Here is a 14,461-nt window from a genome sequence, read left to right as displayed (position 1 = left end):
CTGATGACGGTCACCAGATCAGTGAAATAAAAGACCAAACTGCGGTTAAATAATAAATAATCAAAACATAGTTAAATAAATATACAAATATTTGAACGAGAGGAGAAGCGGAGATCTGACTGTAGCAGGGAAACAACTCACACTCTTTGGTGCAGAAGTTGTTTTGAGATAAAGTTGCTAAATCATTTGCAGTTGGTGCTTTGAAATGGCTGGAAATCCCTGATCATATAGAAGAGCATGAACAGTACAGTACAGACACGTCAGTCTCCAGAATCTCCAGTGACTCAAAAAAAAAAATTTACTTGTCACTTTTTTGACATCTTATTGGAAAAGTCTGCAAAGTCGCTTAATATAGCAACAAAGACACTAAATTAGCAAAACTTTACACATTTGTGTTCATTCATGTGTATTTGATGACTAGTCTAGATTAGGGCTATACTTAGATGTCTGTTAGATTTTCACTGACAGTCCAAATTTAGCCAAGATGTCTTTGTTTAGAGGTTTATTAGACTCTGGTTCCCATAGCAGTTCAGATGTTGTATTTCAGACATTTGTCAGGTATTTGTCCTCAAACTGCTCCGGTGTGTAGGACTAGTCTCTTAAACATCTTATCCAAATACTGTTGTCTTTTGGTATTTTTTATTTTTCTCCTTCGTAGCTGTGAAATTTCATTTAATAACATGTGAATGTGTGCGTCTTTGTGTGCGATACTTCCAGCTGTCATGTGTGTGCTGCATTGCGCATCCGGTGTGTGACCCTCTTTAGTGTAATGTGCTCAAAACCTGCTTGGATGTACTTTAACTGTTTATCTGAAAATAACCTTTAAATGTTCATCAGCTAATTAGAATCAAGCATTTAACAGACTCATAGTGTAATGTATTATAATATATTTTCAATTAATGGGCAGGTTGTGGATGAACAACTTTGTGTAAATTAATGTTTTGTGTAAATATTGTTCTCTTTTCTTCACTCATAGAATCTTGAGAGCAAAATGATCAGATTTCTGAAGAATGAATTGGAGAAATTTAAGAAAATCTTACAAGAAGAAAACAGACAAGAGTTTGTGAAGGACTTAAATGAGAACAGAAGCAGAATCACAGAAGCAGCTCTTGATCTCACACTCTTCTTCCTGAGAGAGATGAAGCAAGATCAAGCTGCTGATACTCTTCAGGGTAAGAGACTCTTGAATAGACCCACACGAACCTGCAGATTTACACAGATGTTTAGTCCATCATTGAGTTTATTTAATTACCTGTGTAAATGTGTGTACATTTATATTCATTCAGTTTTTATTTAATTTCAGTAATATTGTTGATCAATGTTTATTTGATTTATTTACAGTACAGTTTGTAAAATCTTTTAGTAGATATATTATATAAGAGACTTGTGCTTTGTTTTTGCCAATTAAGTGGATCTAATTGGATTTGCATTGTAAACATTAAATATTATTAAATATTATTATTTTATAAGTTAAAAAGATTTTTTTCATATATTAACTTTTTAGTTATGATACTACACAATTCTCCTCAGAAATAGCAAAAAAAAGTCAGAAAGTTCTGTCTGGCCCTACTCATGGCAATCTATCAGACTGACACTTACAAATAAGTCAAGACTAAATCTCTCTGTTTGTTTGCTCCTGTGTTTAGATGAGCTGCTCTTCATTAATCAGCTTAAATGTAGCCTGAAGAAGAAATATCAAAGTGTGTTTGAAGGAATTGCTCAGCAAGGAGACTCCACACTTCTGAATAACATCTACACAGATCTCTATATCACTCAGGGTGCGAGTGAACAGGTCAACACTGAACATGAGATCAGACAGATTGAAGCTGCTTCCAGACGTCATCAGTCACTAGAGATACAGATTGAATGCAAACATTTGTTTGAAGCGCCTGAACAAGACGAGCAGATCAGAACTGTCCTGACAAAAGGAGTTGCTGGCATCGGGAAATCAGTCTCTGTGCAAAAGTTTGTTCTGGATTGGGCTGAAGGGAAAGAAAATCAAGACATCAGCTTCATATTTCCTCTTCCATTCAGAGAGATGAACTTAAAGGAGAAAGAAAGACAAAGTTTAAAAGACCTCATAACTCAGTTTTTCCCAGAGACTAAAGGACTGAACCTTACAAGAAGCACACGATTCAAAGTCCTGTTCATCCTTGATGGATTGGATGAATGTCGTCTTCCTCTGAACTTTGCTGGTAATGAGACGTGTCGTGATGTATCTTCAGCAGTCTCTCTGGATGTTCTCCTGACGAACCTCATCAAGGGAAATCTGCTTCCTTCTGCTCTCATCTGGATCACCAGCAGACCAGCAGCTGCCAGTAAGATTCCTGCTGACTGTATCGACCGGCTGACAGAGATACGAGGATTCAATGATGCCCAAAAGGAGGAGTACTTCAGAAAGAGACTCACAGATCAGAATCAGGCCAGAGAAATCATTGATCACATTAAACAGACAAAGAGTCTCTTTATTATGTGCCACATCCCAGTCTTCTGCTGGATTTCAGCCACTGTTCTCCAGAACATACTGAAACTGAAACACAGGGCTCATGCTGAAACACTGCAGGAATCTCCCAAGACTCTGACACAGATGTACACACACTTTCTCCGCTTTCAGATCCAGCAGAGCAGAAGAAAGTATGATGGAGAAAACACAGCAGATGTCTCTTGGGATCCAAACCTCATCCTTTCACTGGGGAAACTGGCCTTCCAGCAGCTGGACAGAAACAATGTGATCTTCTATGAGAGCGATCTGAAAGACTGTGGCATTGACGTCTATAAGGCATCGGTCTACTCAGGCATGTGTACCCAGATCTTTAAGGAGGAGACGGGAATCATTCTTGGTACCATGTACTGCTTTCTTCACTTGAGCATTCAGGAGTTCATTACAGCCCTTTATCAACATCTGATTCTAGACAGAGACAAGAAACATGGATGGTTTTTTATACAGAAAAGCACAAATAAAGTCAAAATGACAGATTTGCTGAAGACTGCAGTGGACAGGACTCTGGAAAGTAAGAATGGACATCTGGACCTTTACCTTCGCTTCCTTCTCGGTCTGTCACTCCAGTCTAATCGACAACTCTTACGAGGCCTGTTGACACAGCAGGATGACAGAGACCAGAGCAAAGAGGAAATAATTGCCTACATCAAGCAGAAACTTGAAGGGAATCTGTCTCCAGAGAGATCCATCAATCTGTTCTACTGTCTGAATGAACTGAACGACCAAACTCTGCTGGAAGAGATTCAGTCTCACCTCAGTAGTGGAAGTCTGTCATCTGCTCGCCTTTCACCTGCCCAGTGGTCTGCTCTGGTCTTTGTGTTGTTGACCTCAGAGGAGGAGCTGGAGGAGTTTGAGCTTCAGAAATTCCAGAGATCAGACGAGTGTCTCATCAGACTATCAGCAGTCATCAAAACCTCCAGAAGAGCTCTGTAAGTCAAAGTGCTTCATTCTTTCATCTGTAGAAGTCCATCTATTAGCCCAATGATGAAACTAACAACATGGTCAAAAGTTAAATAAATGTAAGCTTCTTTAGTGCTTCTGAAAAGCATTTTATTTGTTAGAATTTATTTATATTTGTTTTTTAGCTCTGAATTTAATCTGCCTCCAATTTTAAGTGATCCTAAAATTTAGCCTGTATTTCTAATTGTAAGAACGGATCACATTCATCATTTATGACTCAATTTAGAGTTTAGATTTATATCTGTTCCCATACTCTTCAGTTTTACGTTCATTAGGGACCAAACATCGCTCAGACTTTCACAGTCCGGGTATTGTGTGTCTTCTCACAGACAGTATGTCAACATCCTAAAGTTAGTCAGAGGATGTTGAGTTAGCTAATACTTAAATATTCTGGTTGCAAATTGCTCACTCATCCAAGTTGACTTAGCCACTTCTAGACAACTTGCTAATTTCAGTGATTATACGATTAAAGATCTCCATGCTGTCGTGTCAAAACGGCTCTGTACAGTCAAATGTCTCTAGAATCAAAAGACTAAACATGTCACATCATAAAGGTAGCGCAGACTCCACTTAATCTACTGGATATAAATGTTTTCAGCAGGTCGCACACCAGAAGCGCCGTTCGGCATCGTGCAGCACCATGCATTTTAAAATTCTAAACATAGGTTTCTATCAGGGTAAACACCGGCGCCGCAAGTCGGCGGCTGTCGGCAGCACCCAACCACGACTCAGGATGCAGTTCATATTTCAGCCGCGCCACAGAGCGCCATCTGATTAGTTTCAGAGGTGGCAAAGGGTGACAATCAAACTTGGGTACGGTTCAGGCAATTGAACCAAGTGTGAAAGCACCCTTAATGGAGGGTAAATGTTTAGGAGAACTATCTCATAAGAAACAGCCAGTAAATTACATTGTCTATAAGCGGAAATTTCACAAAAGTCAGCTATAAAATGAACAGCACCCCAAAAGTTCTTTCTGGTAAGAGTGGAATGATCACACTGATGTTTTTTTTCCATTCTGAAATGAATGAGTCCGCTCTGATTGGTCAGCTAATCTATTGTGCTGTGATTTGCAGATCGGCTTCACGTCACCAGGAAAAGTGTCACGGTAGTGTAGTGTCACTACAAGCACTCAGTCTTGTGCTGTGTAAATCCTATCAGTCAGAGTAGCTGTTAGCCGTATCAGTGTGAGCCTGAATTAGACAGAAAATGACACAGAGGACACAGCTGAAGCTCACGCCTGCTCTCTAATATATCATCTGACAAGTGTCTTTCACATATATTCAGAATATCTTTTGCAGTGTTGACTGGGTTTGTGTTTAATAGCTTTTTGGTTGGAATCAGTCAGCTCCATCTGGCAACACTGGTCTATTGTGAGTTTGTTATCTGAGATGAAGAATGAATTTAAAAAAATCCTGTCCTGTGTGTTAGGAGTTTAATGAAGAGTTGGGCTATTGGAACATTTGAAGGAAGCCATTTAATTGTGTTTTATAGACAATAAAACTATTAAATGCTAAAATCAGCAAATGTACTCACTAATTAGTGAAGTTAAACCAGACACTACAGTCAGATGTGCTTCAGACTATTAAACATACCAGATCAACAATATTCAATCATTTTTGTGTTTGTCCTCTACACAGGTTACAGGGCTGTTATCTTACTGTTGGGTCCTGTGAGAGTTTGTCTTCAGCTCTACAATCCTCAAACTGTGTCCTGAGAGAGCTGGACCTGAGTAACAATGACCTGCAGGATTCAGGAGTGAAGCTTCTCTCTGATGGACTGAAGACTGTGAACTGTAAACTCGAGACACTGAGGTAAATGATTCTACACTCAACAATAACTACAGACAGTTGCATATTGTGTTACCAAATGTGGAGCCCCTTTCAGTAGATTAACAGAAGAATAATAAACAATGCAGGGATGTGTTTTTATTTATTTCTGCACATTGATAATGATTATATGATTATATCTATGTGTTGACTCTGAATAAAAAAGACAAATCTATTTAAATGTAATCTATCAGTGATACTTGTGGATCCAGGCTGTCTGAAGAACGAGTTTTCTCCACTGCGTCTCTCATGGGTCAGCTGTGATCAGCGCAGCCATCAGCATCATCATTTCTGTAGAGGAACACAATGACCAATCACAGGTGTTTAAGAACTCGCTCAACAGTGCTCAAAAAGTAAACAGGATTAATAATTCAATGTCAAGTCAAGTCAATGTTTATTTATAAAGTGCTTTTAAAGACAACAAGTGTTTACCAAAGTTTTGAACAAGCGTGCACCATTTAAAACAAAGGACAAATAAAGGGCACAAGACTTAACAGAAGAAGACAAGACTTTTGATGAACTCCAGCATAACACTGTATGACAACACTTCAGATGACTGATCTAGAGCCTGCAGCTAATCAATCTGACAGATTCTGGAGTGCATTACAGCTCTAACATACATTATAAATGATGAATGATCTTATAAAACAAATACATTTATAGAGATGGTATATAAGTATATCATTTCACTCACCTGGGAAACAGAGGCCACATGAACGGTTTGTAAAGTGCACACAGCATGCCATATCATCTGATACTTGTAGGAAACAATTCCAAAATGCAACTGACTGTGTAAAGCCGCATAAACAACAAAAAAATACATCGAGTTCAGCGGCTAATCAGCCGGAATCAGCTGAGGTGAGGAGACACTCAAGTGGCCACGCCCTTAATTATGCAGACTTAATATCACCTAATATAAAGGAAACGGATGAGTCATAAAAAACATCACCCCCTCACAGGTATCATGAAGGCTAATATTAGCCATATGAACCAAAACACCTTTTTTCCTGCTGTAAAGTCGGCCATTTTAACAGTGGGCTCAATAGAAATCTGCTGTATATGGAGCCAGGACTAGCAGGATTACCATGAATTGCAGTTTCAGTTACTTCTGTGTTAGCTTCATGAGGGAGAGTGGCAGATTACTGCTTGGTCATTGCTCTACTTTTTTACTCAGTGCTATAGCTGAGCACCGTGCACTGTAACACCAACTACAACAGTAAATCTACACTGCAGAATTCAGTGTTAAATGACATTATTTATAAAGACAGACAGGCCTACAGAATTATTATTAGAGTGTATGAACGTGAATAGCAGCTGTTGTTTTTGATCTAACGGCCACAAAACTTGATGCTGAACGCTGTGAGTTTGCGTCAGATTGATGATACATGAGCTGACTTTATGAGCAATGTTGTACAGTATTACAGGGCGTGATGCTGCTTGGCTACTTTTATAAAATTGGCAACAAACATTTTACATACAAATTGGAAATGTAGGTTAGTTTATAATATTGTATCAATAGTATGAGAGGACTAGTTACCTACCTATCTCACTCACTATCCTTCAGCTTAGTCCCTGATTTATCAGGGGTAGCCACAGCAGAATGAACCGCCTATTATTATAGCATATGTTTTACACAGTAGATACCCTTCCGGCTGAAACCCAGTACTAGGAAACACCCATTCACACACATATACACTCCTGCCAATTTAGTTACTCATTATTCACCTACACCGCAAGTCTTTGGACTGTGAAACGAGTACTTTTAACTTTTTTACTTTTGTACATTTTTGAGACAGTACCTCTTTACTTTTACTTAAGTACAAAAGTGTAGTCACAGAGTTCTTCTACTTTTACCAGAGTCATTTTTAACATGAGTATCTGTACTTCTACTTAAGTAACTTTTGCCATCTCTGCTACAGTCATATGTGCTTCAGACTATTAAACACACCAGATCAACAATTTTCTATCAATATTGTGTTTGTCCTCTACACAGGCTACAGTTCTGTAAACTTACTGTTCAGTGCTGTGAGAGTTTGTCTTTAGCTTTACAATCCTCAAACTGTGTGCTGAGAGAGCTGAACCTGAGTAACAATGACCTGCAGGATTCAGGAGTGAAGATTCTCTCTGATGGACTGAAGACTGTGAACTGTAAACTGGACACACTGAGGTAAATGATTCTCCACTCTACAATAACTACAGTCAGACAGTTTCATATTAGAGCTCTTCATGCTTGAACATGTTAAACCTGGGTGATACTAAACCCCAGATAACAGGAATTATGGTTTATCAGTAATTATGTTTCACACTGCTCATACTATACCTGTAGTTAACCCTCAGGGGTCTGAGGTGATTTTGGGACCCCTGAGATGTTTAGACATGCCCCGACATCTGTGCTTATTTCAGCTGCTAATTACACAGTACTGGCCAACATGTGTTTTATTTGTATTCATCACAAACTGAGCTACAATAATATGTGAGAAATATTGATGTACATGCTTGTGTTTTAAGAAATAAATATATTGTGTGGTTAGTAGGTTTTGGAGAAAAAAAAAGCTGAAATAAGATCCAAAAACCACACTAAGGGTGCGTTAACATCTGTAGTTTGCTTCATTTGGTTCGGACCAAGGGCAATAAATTATACATTGTTGCAATTTCTGCCGTTTTTGGGTGGTTTTCACACCACACTGCTGGCTTTGGTCTGAACCAGTTGAAACAAACCAAAATGCAGTCATCTGACAAAATCCACATCTCTCATTGGCCAGATGTTGTTGAACATATTTCCTAAACTGCTTATTAATTGGTTAGAATTTACATGCGGGTAAATGAACTCCCGCAGGTAAACAAAACCAGCAGATACAAAATGTGGTTTTTACTCTGGAGGGACGACTGGGCTGACTGATTGTATCCCTGCTTTAGACAAACTATACATTTTTAAAATGAAGCGCGGCCGTGGCTGGAAAACGCTGTTTAATGCATCGCTCGTCACTTCAGGAGGAGGCGTGAATTAATTTAGCTAAACTGCAACATGGTCATCTTGCGGAAATATTACCAACGATCCATCAGGTAATGTTTTCCCTTCTCTCTGTTGGTAAAGCGTTGTCAACAAATATTTTTCATCCATATCACATAATGCACAGCGCATCAGCCTACCACAGCTGGATTAGTCCAAAAGTCGCAGTACTTTTTGCGGTTGGACCTGTTTTAGTACGAATCATATTCTCACCACAAACAAACCGCTCCAGGGTTCGTTTCCTCTTGAAGCAGGTCTTGGTATGCTTATTTGGTCCACTTTTGGTGCGCACTCGAGTACGATTGCTGCATTCTCACCTGCCCAAACGAACTTTGCAGCTTATTTCAATATCCTGATAGTACTGTATGATGTGGTAAAACTGTCAGTAATTAATCGCAAATCTTGTATTTACTAAAGGGTTAATATTAGGGTTTGGTTCAGAGTAACTGTATGTAACCTTTGATCATTTATTATTACAATAAGTGCATGTAAAATAAAAAACTTTTTTTCTCTTCTCTTTGCTCACCACTGTACCTCTAATCTACTCCTCTTGCAACCTCAGGTTATCAAATTAATCCAGTTTGATTATTGTTAAAGACTTTAACCCCTTTTGTGGTATAAAGTTCAACTTACCAATAACAACATTTCATAAATGTAAGCTCTGGAATCCAATCTTTCCATTGATTCCCCGCATGTTGATTTTTCTGGATAAAGAGTTTGTCATCAGTCCATGCATAATTCTCCATATGCACTCATGAAGGTCCACCCCACCTTTGAGACCCAATTTGTTTACCTGAAATCATAAATCATATTTTTTTTAAGCAATGGTTTGAATAAATAATTAAACACTACAGTATGTATAAAATAACTGTCACTGGTAATATTTTTTTCTCTCACACAAAAATTATATTTTTAAATATGTTAAAAAGCAAGCCTGTTAGAAAAAAATGCATTGTGTTTTGTCATTTTGACATGTTTTTTTCATTAAAGCATAAAAAGCAGAAGAGTGCTTTGGATGTGAGTGCTCTAAAAACACACGCCCTCGACAATTATGCATATCTGCATGGAAATTGACTTTGTTTATTATTTGATTTGTCAACATACCAACTGTTTCTGGAGGTCAGGATTATTATGCAGTTGTTGAGGTTTTTGTATTACCTTGGGAAGTTTGCATTAAACAGGAGCAAAGGCTACCTGATCAACATTGCATTCCTCAAAAACCACTTGAAATCTTGACGCAGTCATCTCATGCTTGTAATGCAGTACAATCCATAAATTCCACCTATTAAAATAACAGCTTGGTGTTTATAATGTTAAATTGCAATGATATTTAATTATTGATCGGTAGCCACAAATATAGCTATCATGATAATAATACGATTAATCATGCAGCCCTAAGTCAAACTGTTATTTTTTAGTTTTTACTATTATTGATAAGCAAATTTTTTTAAAACATTAGAAACTTTAACTCTTAAAATGTATTCGTTGCTATTAGTTTTTCCTACTATGAAAGTTAAATACTACATGTTTTCTCCTTTTTAAAAAATAATTATTTATTGTCTAATAGAAACAATTTAAATCGTAAAGATTTAGAACCATTTGAGGAGAGTAAATGTACACTATTTTTGGTGTGAACTGTCCCTTTAAATCGTTTTCTCCAACCTGTTCACTCTTTTTACTTAACATGTTAATAGTTCAGGCATGAAACTAACTATCTAAAATTGCTTATTTATTCACATGCACATAAAAGTAGAGTGCTTTCTTATCCACGTAAGCACATACTGTATACAGCATACTCAAATTACTCAAACATGATATATCTTAGCTTAAGTTAAACATATTTCTTAATAATTTAGGCATTGTTTTTTGTTCATAATACAGATATAACACATGAAGGATCTCCCTTTCCAATGCATGCATGCATGCGTGTGTGCGTGCTTGCTGGAGAGGGGTGTGATTTTAGTACAAATTTTGAATCACTCCAAGTGATCATTCTGTTTTTGCTTGAAATGCCCTTCATCTCTCGCTTTATTACGTAAACAAGCAACTTTGCAAGGGCTATCACAGTACGAAAATGGTCCAACTTTTAATGAGATAATCTCAGTAACGTTTGATAAGGATAAACAAAACAAATAAATATCCTCAAATTATGTGATGCCGTCTTCTGTTAATTTACATATTGTTTTAGAGTTTATTTATTATGATGTGCCCCTTAACATGAGATAAATTAACTTTATCTAACGTTAAAGAATATTTATCAAGCTTATGGGTATAACGTTACACTGATAACCACACCGATAACATTTAAATTTCCGACGATAAAACTGATAACTGATCTGGAACAATATATTAGAAATCCAATTATCACTTACCAAAATGCCTTTGCTCCAGTTAAGTCCACGACCATTGGTGAAATGCATACAAGTGGCCGCCCGCCGCCGTCCTCTTCAATAGATCCGAGAGTATTTTTCAAATTTGAAGTTTTGTTTTCATTGTTTTTTAATCGTGGTTAAAATTCACCAGGTTAGCTAAATCACAAGACTCACGTAACGCATCGTTCACCTGAAGAAAAAAAATCTTTTAAAAATCGAACAGAAAACCGAGAGTCATGACAAATGGTCACGACTGCAATATCATGTTGATAAACCCATGAAGCATTGCGCTTTAGGCGCGCTACAGGCGCACATTTTCACGAAGCAACCTGATTGGTTGATTTTGATTTTTGAATTTTTTTTTGGTGTGCTCGTGCATGAGACAAGCAGCATAAAAACAATTGACTTTGATATTTTAAAAAACTCCCGTCTATATATTATATGTATATCATCATTGGTTAACAATAATATAATTTGCAAAATAATAATTTGATTAATAAAAATATGTCATGTAGGGGGCGAGGCAGTGGCGCAATAGGTAGTGCTGTCGCCTCACAGCAAGAAGGTCGCTGGTTTGACCCTCGGCTCAGTTGGCGTTTCTGTGTGGAGTTTGCATGTTCTCCCTGCCTTCGCATGGGTTTCCTCCGTGTGCTCCGGTTTCCCTCACAGTCCAAAGACATGCGGTATAGGTGAATTGGGTAGGCTAAATTGTCCATAGTGTGTGAATGTGTGTGTGGATGTTTCCCAGAGATGGGTTGCGGCTGGAAGGGCATCCGCTGAATAAAAAATTGCTGGATAAGTTGGTGGTTCATTCAGCTGTGGCGACCCCATACTAATAAAGGGACTAAGCCGACAAGAAAATGAATGAATGAATATGTTATGTAGGGTAAATTTAGTTGCAACATACAAGAAAGAAAAGATGGATTCAAATAATTCAATCTTGATTGTTTCCTGGATTAAAATGAAGGTATTAGAAGATGCAAACGGAAGATGAAATGACTGTATTGAAATATTTTTTTACTCGAAAAAATATTTTTATGTATTTTAAATGTGGGTCCAGAAAGGCCAAACTTACGTGGCCCACAGATCAATTTTGAACACCTGGGCCAAATACTACATTTGACATCTGGCCCATGTCTTGTTTTCCGCCTTCAAGACGGTGCCACCTCTGCCAAACGCGGGCCATGTTTGGCCCACATGCTGTATGCTAGTGACGGATGAATGCCTGATGTGCCAGATTTATGCCAAGTCTGGGCCAGAATTCTATGCTACCTGGGATGTCTTTGCTCTGTACACTTCTACAGATGATGTCGAGTCCTTGTTGAGTGTGTGAGTGTGTTTGCTGATGCGAGGGCTCGATCAATAAGGAGAGCTAATCAGGATGTGTGTGTTCATCACTGCTGTTGACATGAGCAGAAACAGCAGTCAGCATCTTCACAACACAAAGAGATGTGTGATTGTCCAACTGTGTGATGTGGACTATTGCTGTGTTTGTAGATTGTCTGGCTGTATGGTGACAGAGGAAGGCTGTGGTTTTCTGTCTTCAGCTCTGACTTCAAACCCCTCACACCTGAGAGAGCTTGATCTGAGCTACAATCATCCAGGAGATTCAGGAGTCAAGCTGCTCTCTGAACAACTGGAGGATCCAAACTACACACTGGACAAACTCAAGTATGTGGAGCATCATTGGCCTTGAGCTTTTACACTGAATGGCTTTAAAAAAGACACTAGAAAGCTCTTTTGTGATCAGCTTCAGTTTTCTGTGAGGGTTATGGGGTGAGGACAGACAGAAGATACAGCTTGTAGAGTATTACAGTCATGTCTATGAAGAGCAAATCATTGAGTGTGAAATGAATCTCCTCTGTAAATGTTGGAGTGTATTGGCTCAGTTACAGTGACATTAAGCGGGACACACTGTACAGTTTCAGCATTTGAGCTGAGCAGAGAAACTTCTTCCTCCATTTCTGCTGAAGAATCCTACAATATCAGGTCAGGAATAGGGTTGGGGATTGAAGATGGATTCAGATTCTGGAATCAGACACTTGGATTAATGTTCAGACTCTTGTTCTAAAATCAACATCTGGATTCCTCTTCTCTGTGCACACATGTGTATTTTTCACTTGCTAATCTGTCAGGAACTTGGGCGCTGGCGAGCAGCTTTAATAATCTGAACATAGTTTAGAGATGGACTGCAACATGTGCTCAAAGGCTGCATGTGCTGAAGAACGATGGCAAAGCTAAGTGTGATCACTGTAATAAATGAATGTTGCAGCAGGGTGTCTCCATCAACATGAGCAGTATCTGCGCTCGCTTCACCAACAGCAGAGGAAAAGAACGCACTGTGTTACATTCATTGTGCATCCCGGCTCAACCAACAAGTGTTGTGTGTTTTAGCTCAAGAGTTTGGAGCGTGTAGCTGAGCGGCTCAGTGCTAGCTTTAGCTTATTAGCTGAGGGGGAAACTAAACAGCTCATTCTCTCCATCTGTGTTTGTTTACAGTCTGGATCATGGAGGACACACGAGGATTACAGCAGGACCACGCAAATGTAGGACTATACACACACACACTCTCTCTCACACACACACACACACACACACACTCTCTCTCTCACACACACACACACACACAAAGACACGCACACACTGGGCGATTTTTTAGGTCAATTCGAATTTACATTTTGATGACGATTTAATTTTATATTAAATCAAGAATCGCAATTTTTAAAAAAAAAATATATATTTAATACATTATAATGGCACCAATGTGCTTTGGTTCACTTTCTGTATGAAGCAGGAAGCACACCAGAAGCGCCTCTGGTGTGTGATAGTTTAAACTGTTGTCAAGACATATTCCCTCATCAAGTCAAAAAAAAAAACTCGATCTCAACATGTATGAAGGATGTCCCTACTGAAAAAAAACAGCTTAAACCAGCCTAGGCTGGTTTTAGCTGGTCAGCCAGGCTGGTTTTAGAGGGGTTTTGGCCATTTCCAGGCTGGTTTCCAGTCATTTCCAGCCTGGTCTTAGCTGGTCAGGCTGGGAGATGACCAGCTAAAACCAGCTTGACCAGCCTAGCCAGACTGGGAGCCCAGCCAAAACCAGCTATGTCCAGCTTAAACCAGGCTGGTCAAGCTGGATTTAGCTGGTCATTTTCCAGCCTGACCAGCTAAGACCAGGCTGGAAATGACTGGAAACCAGCCTGGAAATGGCCAAAACCCCTCTAAAACCAGGCTGGTCAACCAGCTAAAACCAGCCAACCAGCCTAAGCTGGTTTAAGCTGGATTTTTCAGCAGGGGTAAAAGCCTGCCATGTGAAAAACCGCGCCGATCTTTTGGTTTGAACACGAGCAGAGGTGAGGGCCTGTAGCGAGATATATCCAGCTGCAGACCTGCAGAACCACACACGTTTTAGGCACACACAATCTAGGACACACGATTTAGGCAAACCATTTATGGTAACTAACTCTTTAGCATTATCGCCACCTATTGATTTTCACAAGTATGGTTTCCCATTTCAGTCATTACTATTATTATTTCATAACGATCATTTTAACATCTCTGCAATTTCTGAACTCAAATTATGTAAATAAAAATAATTGGTTAAAGACACTTATGACTTTATTCATGTGTCCACATACACAAAGAAAACATTATAGACCGTGTAATTGTTGGATTAAGTGTAATAAACTAATTCAAACTCTTAAAATTATCATACTTGGTTAAAATCACTTTGTTGTAAAATATAAAAAGCAAACACTAATATGTCACTTTAAAATAAATTATTCTACTATAGTTA

The 14,461-nt window shown here is 38.6% G+C and overlaps 1 protein-coding gene across 2 annotated transcripts in view; it reads left to right on the top strand.

Annotated features, from left to right (window-relative positions):
- LOC103909906 (NLR family CARD domain-containing protein 3-like) overlaps positions 1 to 14,461 on the top strand; it is a 46,591-nt gene that overhangs the window by 3,265 nt on the left and 28,865 nt on the right. The window contains exons 3-8 of one of the 2 annotated variants that reach the window (XM_073948281.1): positions 977 to 1,172; positions 1,647 to 3,429; positions 5,098 to 5,271; positions 7,280 to 7,453; positions 12,166 to 12,339; positions 13,168 to 13,214. In XM_073948281.1, the coding sequence (XP_073804382.1) occupies positions 992 to 1,172; positions 1,647 to 3,429; positions 5,098 to 5,271; positions 7,280 to 7,453; positions 12,166 to 12,339; positions 13,168 to 13,214 (2,533 nt within the window). In that variant the 5' untranslated portion in view covers positions 977 to 991. Of the gene's footprint in view, positions 1 to 956; positions 1,173 to 1,646; positions 3,430 to 5,097; positions 5,272 to 7,279; positions 7,454 to 12,165; positions 12,340 to 13,167; positions 13,215 to 14,461 lie in introns of those variants that run through there. The other variant, XM_073948282.1, reaches the window with a different exon arrangement.

The sequence above is a fragment of the Danio rerio genome, chromosome 4 (genome assembly GCF_049306965.1).
Source record: "Danio rerio strain Tuebingen ecotype United States chromosome 4, GRCz12tu, whole genome shotgun sequence".
Classification (NCBI taxonomy): Eukaryota; Metazoa; Chordata; class Actinopteri; order Cypriniformes; family Danionidae; genus Danio; species Danio rerio.
The sequence above is the reverse complement of the archived record's forward strand: the minus strand, read 5'-3'. Positions and strand labels throughout refer to the sequence as shown.